General features: G+C 43.2%; 1 protein-coding gene across 1 annotated transcript in view; it reads right to left on the bottom strand.

The window, feature by feature from the left end:
- Positions 1-953: 953 nt before the first annotated feature.
- LOC115308400 (surfeit locus protein 1) overlaps positions 954-8990 on the bottom strand; it is a 31068-nt gene continuing 23031 nt past the window's right edge. Inside the window, exons 7-9 of the mRNA XM_029966298.4 lie at positions 6180-6294; positions 1735-1816; positions 954-1070 (exon numbers count right to left, since the gene is read on the bottom strand). Of these exons, the coding sequence (XP_029822158.1) occupies positions 1001-1070; positions 1735-1816; positions 6180-6294 (267 nt within the window). The 3' untranslated portion in view covers positions 954-1000. The remainder of the gene's footprint in view (positions 1071-1734; positions 1817-6179; positions 6295-8990) is intronic.

Raw genomic sequence — 8990 nt, 5'->3', positions numbered from 1 at the left:
ACTCTACTTGACTTAGCTTTGCATGGGTTATACACGGTCGATAAAAGTGATAAAGTGTGCATGGGTGCGATTTAAACTTGGTCAGCATAATCGTGAGGCTTTTTCATGCTCCCAGACTTGCCGGACTTCACGAACACATCAAAAAATCTTTTGAAGTAGCCAGTCCCACAGGGTAAACATCCAATTGCCGCACATTTTTCTCGTAGACTTGTATATGTAATTGCCGGGACCATTCGCCTGCTTTTATTTAATTGAAAATTTGAATAAAGCGACTGAATTATTGAGTCAACTGCATTCCATACATCAAGCGAGAATAGATCTACCGTCCGACACTACTACTAAAGCCCATTTAAACTTCATTTTGGTTGTGTGTAACTCTACAGAGTCACCGTTATGATAAAGCTAGACAGTGCCTACCATGTATGACCTGATAGGCACTGTCAGTACAAAACAATCAAATTCCTAGTATGGTCTCTTAGTGCTTAAATGTTCACCATGTATGAATAATTATAATTTTTATTTAACGTGCCCAGAAACCACAATGGCTTTTAGACACGCATACCAAAATAGCACAAAACCCACGGAAGGAAAATTAGTTGTTAAAAGATGTTCAGCCTTTCCACTCTCGTGAAGAAGGAAGACCAGCGGAGCTGTACTCGATACACTGTGTGCTTCTTCGTCGTCGTCTGTTTTTCGTGCTGTCTCCTACGATGAATTCCCACCAACACGCCCAACTAACCATTCTTCTATTATAGCTGGAAAGGTTGCCGCCATCTACGAGCGACGGCAGAAACCATACTGGTTGTGTGCTTGCCGCCGTCGCTTATAGATGGCGGTAGCTGTCCAAGTAGGTTTGTGTCGACATACCGGACACGATCTTGGGGAACCTAGCCCTTAACAGCTCCGTTGTAAAAAGAAATTACCCAACAGGCAACATTTGATGGTAATCCCTATTAATTTATTATAAAGTACAATACATTCTATAAAATTACGGTCGACGTCACATCAAAGTTTTCCCCAGCACATACTTTGAATACCACAGAAATGTGGTGGCTGCACTGAGGGAATACCTGGAAAAAGAAAAAAGTAACAACGGGATCTTAGATACATTGGAGTAATGCTGATAGGATGTTCACAATTAAACATTCACTCCTGGAAATAGGGCAAAATATTAGTAAAAGCAATTGTGAATTTCACAAGGATAGCACCCAGAAATGTCTCTGATTTTTATGCTTTTCGTCGAGGGACTAATATAAAAACAGAACCTCACATGAGAAAAAAAAAATACTACTAAGTTTAAAAGAAAGGGGGGATGTCCAACCAAGCCCCGATTGTGAACCCTATGCTTCAATGCTTACTCAGCTCTTCTTCAGGAATGACAGTGGCAATGGCCGTCGAGGCACAGCACTTTAATGAGACTTTACCGAACAAAATATGTAATACCAAGGTTTAACAAGCTTTAAACAATTACACCGGATCGTCTCGCTGCAGATACTTAACAGGTCTGGTGCTTGCGGTACCACGACAATGACCGGGCACCATTCGCAGTGTGGACATTCCCACTGGAGGGAGACGTGCCAGAGAAAAAAAGTGGGAAAACAAGGCCCCTCGACTGAGGCCAACATTTGCTCCTTTGCTTTCCACAGGCCAGAGGACTAGAGCTTTGCTTTTCGAGGTGCTTGCTCATTCCAAAAATGTAGCGTGCTCTCTCATTTCTCGCAGTCCGGCGCTTACCAGGTCAAGATGTAGGAGAAGTGCTCATTCCTCAGGGTGACCTTGGTTTGACCTCCGACAGGGCCCCCTGTTACGGTACTTGCTGCAAAAAGAGCACAGACTAATTGCAAAGGCACCGTGCAGAAACTACAAGAAGCATCCCCTCTGTTAGCCAGATTGCATCCAATTTGAAGAAGATTTAACGAAACATATTTTGGCAAATATTTTTGGAGCGTAAAGATATATAGACAAATATATAACAAAAAAAAAATCAAACCAGTCTAAACTGAGATTTGTGTTTATAGACAAACAACTCAATCTTTGCACTTTATTATGTAGCAGACATCCACATCATGTGACATGCATTTGGCACTGCCTAAATAACATCTGCAATTTTAATTAATGATGACAATTATACATTTGTTACATACTATTTAATTGCTAATGTAGTGATGTAATTGCTGCACCATTTGCACCAAACTGTGTGCCCTGCTACATTTCATCACGTGAGGAGTTTTGCCAACATTGTACCAAAACTTAATTTCACATTATTAATACTGGAAATTTATTAGCTCAGCTACCCAACTAAAAATTCTCATTAGATTCGATTCGAATTCTAACTGGTTATAATTGGAACCAATTGGTTGCAGTAGGTTCCAATTGAAAGCACACTAACCAATGGGTCTCCCCAATTGGAAAACTTTTCCAGTTGGAACCTTAATGGGTACCAAGTGGTTCCCATAGGTTTCCCATGGCAGTGACCAATTGGTTGTCCGAAAACCTAACTGGTACTAATGGGCAATTTCAATTGGAATCTAATGGGAATTTTCAACTGGAAGGCCCTGCTATATGGTAAGAGAGTGCAAATTTTTAGAACTTTTGATTATTGGCTCAAATAACATGTTACTAATTTGATCTCTGTACTAACCACGGACAGTACTTTGAAGTTTTGAACAATTTCTCATGTTCAGTCTGTTCTGGCGGTTAGCTAGCTTCGATGAGTGCAGTTCTCACCATGCACTGGTGTGCTGCAGTGAAGCGACAGCCACAAAGTAGGCATTGCGATTTTGCACGTTTTGCTTTGCCGCAGCGCACCCGAGTGCTAAGGGGAAAAGTACTCCTCCAGAGCGGGACATGACAAACAAAGGTGTCGCTAAAGGGGCACTGACAGGGCATTTATGCTTGCCAAAGTTTTATTTGTACATGACATGAGAGAGTCCAACTACCCAGAACACAACTCGCGGCTCAAAATTGGTTTTCTTTAAGCCTGAAAACCGCCGATCGAGAACTGGCCGGCTTGAGTCATGCTCACTCTCTTCTCTGTGGTCATGTGCCATTCTCTATGGTTTAGACACACACACACCAAATATAATCAAAGTCGTGGGTCATCGAAAGCAAAGACTCAATATTAAAAATCGAAAAATATATCATATTCATTTTTTGTGGCTTCTAAAAAAACTGCAAATACGCTGATTAAAAAAAATGTTTGCAGAGAGAATGGGAAGCACTCTGTGCATTCCTGCGTAGTTTTCAACATGGCATCGTATTGTGGGAGTCGAAAGCTGGACAGGTGAACGAAGTGGACTAAGCTACGACGGCGGATAACCGGCGAGGGACCCTTACTTCAGAACTGCTGTTCGCAGTACCGGCAAATGTCTAGTTTTTTAAAGAAAACTTTTTACCGATCAAAACAATTAAGATTTATTCCGTACGACACGCCCGACCGCCAAGCTGATTTGCACGAAGGCTCCGACGAGTTGTTGCCCCTTTGCCTGACTTAAGACATTGCTCGTCTTACGAACACATTGGCACAAACGTCAAGCACGAAGTGCCTGACGTTTGAGTTTTTCATGTGAATTGCGGCATCTGCAATATTCGTCTGGTTTGCACAACCAGAAAAACGGAAGGAAAAAAAAAACGCAGTTGGGTGTAGGCACGTGACTTCTGGCGACTCTCTCCTCCTCTAGATTTTTTCCTCCTCAGTTCAGATCGTTTCGAGCAGTTGCGTTTTTTTACTTGATTAAAAACATATGTGACACTGTAGCAAAAGTGGTGTCAATGCCCCTTAATATAAAAAAGGAAGAACCTAATGAGTGCTGATGTAACAACTCTACCTTGCAGGAAACGTTTATGGATAAAACTGTGGGCTAGTACGATAGACTGCAATGTTCTGAGAATATATTTCCCAAATTGGAGATTTAGCAAGGATACTTGAGTACTGCAAGAAGATTTGTATATTGACTGCTTTAGTATTTGTGTAACCTTTCTTGTTTAGTCTCACTTTTATATAGGTTTCATTCGTTTGATAGCACAGTCAATATAGTAAAGTAAAACTAAATTAGCTGGAGCAGAGGTGGAAGCTTAAGAATAACCCGATCTAGTTTGTATTTGTCATTCGCATGCCGATTCTTGTTATAAAGCTCCACACAAAAAACGTAATTGATGTTCATAATCAAAGGACAAAAGATTTGTTTTTATCTGAATTAAGAATTGCAGTTTCGTTAGAAGTTGAACAAAACATGAATTTGGGCGTTGAAAATGAGTTCTTTGACATTGTTTTAAATACACTACTATTTGGTTTACCTTCGATTCTGTATCTAAAATAACCATTCATAGCATTTCATACTGTCCTTCATCCCTCAGCGTCTTGTTAACCCGTGTCTGCTGCTTCTACACACAACAGTTATTTCTGTACTTGAGGAAATCAAACGTGCTGTGCAACTGATGCAAACAAAAGGTTGCACAGAAGTGGGAAGGCAAGGTAGAAACTCTTCTACATGGACTGGCCAATGTATGAATCTTAATAGGTACAAACAAAAATTATGTGTGTGCTTAGGCTCCAAAAGTTTTAAGGCGAAAGCCTTACTTGTCCCACTGAGCGAAAAAGCAGTGTCGTGTCCGGAAGATGGCCATAAAAATATGTCATCAAGCACATGCCGCTCAATCATATGCTCAAGGACGACGCATCCTTGAGGTTGTCCTAGACGTCGTCCAGTGGGCGTGGTTTTCAAAGTCGTCCTCTAGGCGTCGTCCTTGAGGCTGTCTTAGAGGTCATCCTAGAAGTTGTCCTAGACGTTAACTGTTCTTGACATCGTCCTAGAGGACGTCCTAGATGTCGTCTTCTAGGTGTCGTTCTTGACATCGTCCTACAGAACGTCTTAGACGTCATCTTCTAGGTGTCGTTCTTGACGTTGTCCTAGAGGTCATCCGAGTCGTTGTTCTAGACGCCGTCCTTGACATTGTCCTCGACGTCGTCCTAAAGGTTGTCCTAGACGCCGTACTTGGTGTCGATCTCTAGGACGTCGTCTTAAACTTTAATATGTGTTGAAGTGTTACTCGAAACCATTTCCCCCATGGGACGATAATGCTTTCCTTTCCCACACGTAAACTGTCTTACAAGGCATTTATCTTTAAAAAAAAAAAATGAATGTTTAGGTAAAAAAAAACAAAAAAAAACGCTTTGTATATATAGTCTGTTGCAGTTTAAGGAAGAGCAGGTCAAGCTCCTTTCCCATAAAGTCCTTTACTCTTTCCACTTTAAAGGGATACCTCAACAAAAAATTTGAAATATACCTGTCGTGTTCATAAATAGGCTGAATGTGATCCACAATATCCGTAAATGACAATCGCATGTCGTTTGTATTTTGAGCCTGATGGCTGTCTTTTTCGTAATAAAAGGCCCACTCTGGCAAACGCTTGGAGAGCAGCCAGCGGAGAACACGTCACATCCGCCACAATCGTGACGTAGTTTGTCGCGGGCCAGTGATACGCTTTCTGCGCGTCGCTGTGCCCTCTCTTCAAGGCCACGTGACATTCACACGGCCATGGATAGGTCCTGATGGCTCGTAGCATCCGCTGAAAGCAGCCGAAGCACACCAGCGATCGGGCCACTGCAAGTATCCCCAAAGCTGCCTTTGTACGAATTTTGAGTGACAGGTTAATCTTCTATAATTTTCTAGAGAGACAATAGCGACTTTTGGGAAACACAAAAGAGAGTCTTGGGGAGAGGGGAGTTCCTCCAGCTTTTTTTCTCGTCGTGGCTGGAGGCGAGAGTTATCGTCACTACCTGTCAAGGTTCCTAGACGGGCATTACAAATGAGGCGTTAGCGACGTCCACTAGGTGCTCTTTGCTAATCGTTTAATTTGTTTCAAAATTCCTTTTCTTATCTTTTTCAACAAGAGATTGGTGTGTCTGATGTGATAATGTTCCCTTGAACACAAATAGACGAAGAAATAAGGGTCGAAATTTCGTTGTAGTATCCCTTTAACAGAGCAAACGCTGGAAAGGAGAAGAGTGGAGAGGGGGAAACCGCCAATCAGGAAAGCAGGAAACCTTGTGGGAGGGGGTTTGTTCTCCTTTTCTTAACCTGCAACGGACTATAGAACATGAACATCATAAAAAATGTGACTAAAATTTCAGGCTTAACATAATGCGCAGCTTTCAACGCCTCCTCGACTGCCCTCACCCGAGTCAGCATCAATCAGGACGGGGGCCACGTCGCAGAAGCGTGCCATGCCTTCTATGTCCTTGTAGAGCCAGACAGTGCCGCTGTGGCCCTCCTTGGGGCCGAGGGGGGGTCTCTGCACAAACGAGCGCCGTGAGGTACCATCCGCAAGTCAGCCTGCTCGTCTACTAATCACATCGTGCTTGGGTGATGTTTCCTTATTAGATGTGTTTTTTTTTTCCTCTTTTGATCGGTACATATACGTGGTGTCTCTCCCCAAATTTAATAAGTGTTTTTCACCGCAAAATTAAACTACTATGCAATGCTGAATGCTCAGTTTCCATTCATATCTGGCATTAGCAGTCTGGATCAGATGTCAAAGTTTTAGAGCTCGCCATTATCGCATTCAAAGAGATTTGGGACAAATTTAAACATGCAAATGGCGACCGACAAGGACCCACAAATACATGGAGATGAGTGGCGTCAGCTACTGGAAACGGGTTCCATTTCCTCGTTGAAAGTTTCAGGTCACGTGACCTTTGAATATGATGCTGGTTATTTCTGAAACTTTGGCACCTGGCCCGGAACGCTAGTGCTACATTTGGGTGGACGCCGTGTTCGGCAATGAGCAGTTTATTTTTGTGGTGAAAAAAACATTGTAAACATTTTCTGGGAACAAGTTGTATGAGCGGGCAATAATGCATTTTGCATTATTGCCCGCTCGTTTTGATAATGCAAAAGCCGCAACCAAATAATGACGCCCGCGCAGAAGCGGCATTCGACGCACAATGCTTTGGAATCCGTACGTCCTTGAAGCGGTCGTTGACACGTTGGTGTGAGGTTCGCTAGAGGCGACGGGCAGAAGCGAACAAGTAGCTCGTCTAAGCGTGGAACAATGCCAGATCAATGCAGTGCTTACCAAGGAAGAAGTAAAATCCTCAGCAATATATGCCAGGGTAAAACCACGGCATGGAAATTGATGGATACGAGCGCTTATAAATAGAGTAAGGCTTTCGAAGAAAAGTAACAATTAGGGTGCCTACACACACGCTTTGCCTAGGCTGGTACCACTCGAGAGTTCCCAGTCGCCGACAAACACCTGCATTGCCAATCCGGGACATTACCACGGTTATTCCGTCGTCTTCGTTGGCCCTGTTTCATGGTGATAACTACAGTCGAAAAACTACAGGTTGCTGGTCAGATGAGCCTGTAGACACACGGGTGGTAATGTTAGGTCACATGCTTATCAACCTAGGTAAAGCAAAGAGAAATGTGCAAAAACATTTATCGAGCCATTTGCTCCCATTAATGCGTGCGTTTTACGAGGCCGGCGGCCAAAGCACGCTTGACAGTGTAGATGTCCGAAATAGAAATTCAGAGTAAGTAGTGAATAAGAAAACTATTGCTCGAATTTCGTAGGTAAAAACCGAGACTTCTAGCCTGCAAGGTTGGGGCATAAAACAGCAGAGTAAAAAAAGCATTGAGCAATGCGACGATTACTGCTGCACCTGCTGCATGTCATCCGCCGTCGGACGGTCCTACAGAAATGGAAGCAGCCGCATGACGTAGCGAGGATTTCCAGGCTGTCAGAAACTCGATGTTGCTCACGTTTAAGTTGGGAGAATAAGACAGAGTTGGAAGAGGATGTGGAACGAGGAACGGCACGCTGGCAGCACCCTAAGCAAAGTGCACCTAAAGGCACCCTATTGTCTGCTTTAGATTAAAGAAAACAGCTCAAGCCCCTCCCTTAAAGCCACCTGCCCGCCACCAGCTGCTGGTTTCCTCCTTTCCAGTATTCGCTCTAAAAACTGAAGAGAGTGCAGAGCTTTGTGGGAGGAGTTTATCCTGCTTTTCTTAACTCTTCCTCCACTCTCTACATTGAGCATCGATCACACGTGATTGACGGGCACGGAGGCTGATTATAAAACTCCCATAGGGCTCCCGTGCTCCATGGATTATCTTGTAGGTAGTTGGAAGACTACAGTTTTGGTTTTTGTTTCTCTTTCTGCACGGCAATAATTTTTAAACCAAGCGTGAAACCAACGGCACGTCATTGTTTTTGGCGCCCTTGGCTCCATGGTCGCTTCCTCAGGCCCGACGTGCGCTTGCAGGCGTGGCGATTCTCACGAATTCTCCATCAATTTCTCGGGCTTAGACAGCAGCAGTGGGTCTGACGAAGAAGCCAGGTCGTTATGCTACTGCAGTTCTGATGACCTGCGCTTCACCACATTGAGAAACTGCCTAGCCAAATGGCATAACAGTCACAATGACTGTGTGTTTGGTAGCTCAAATTCTATTTGGGCTAGAACTCTGATTTATGCAAAAATCTTTATTGACAATTTTTTTTTTTAAATATATATTAGAGGCATAAGTCAGTTAGAACTAATTTCTGGAAAAAGATTCTGTATGGCACATTAACCTCGACACTCACATCATTCCAAAACCCACTTATTTAGCTTCATTTCTATGTATGGCACCACATAGCAAACTTAACAGTGTCCTCAGAAAAAAAAAAAGCCACACCAAACAGGCATTTTTTTTAGCAATCGGGAAAGAGCTAAACTGCTCTTTGCCGACCACCTCTTCCGAACAATGCTTGGCTGGACACCACCATTCGTGCAGAAAAGGTAATGCAGAAATTTAAGTGGACAGTTTTGTCCCCATCCTCCATACAGCATGGATATTGCCCCATAATATTTTCATCTATCTGAGCCACTGAATGTGTTCGATCAAACAACCAAATAATTTTTGCAGAGAGCGCCATATGTGCGTCTCAAAATACTGGACCGTGGTTTTTCAAAAACGCTAAATAGAAAGTAACTTGACACGCTT

Source organism: Ixodes scapularis, unplaced genomic scaffold, assembly GCF_016920785.2.
Source record: "Ixodes scapularis isolate PalLabHiFi unplaced genomic scaffold, ASM1692078v2 PGA_scaffold3__209_contigs__length_174095766, whole genome shotgun sequence".
NCBI lineage: Eukaryota > Metazoa > Arthropoda > Arachnida > Ixodida > Ixodidae > Ixodes > Ixodes scapularis.
Note: the sequence above shows the minus strand (reverse complement) of the source record. Positions and strands in the feature narration are given on the sequence as shown.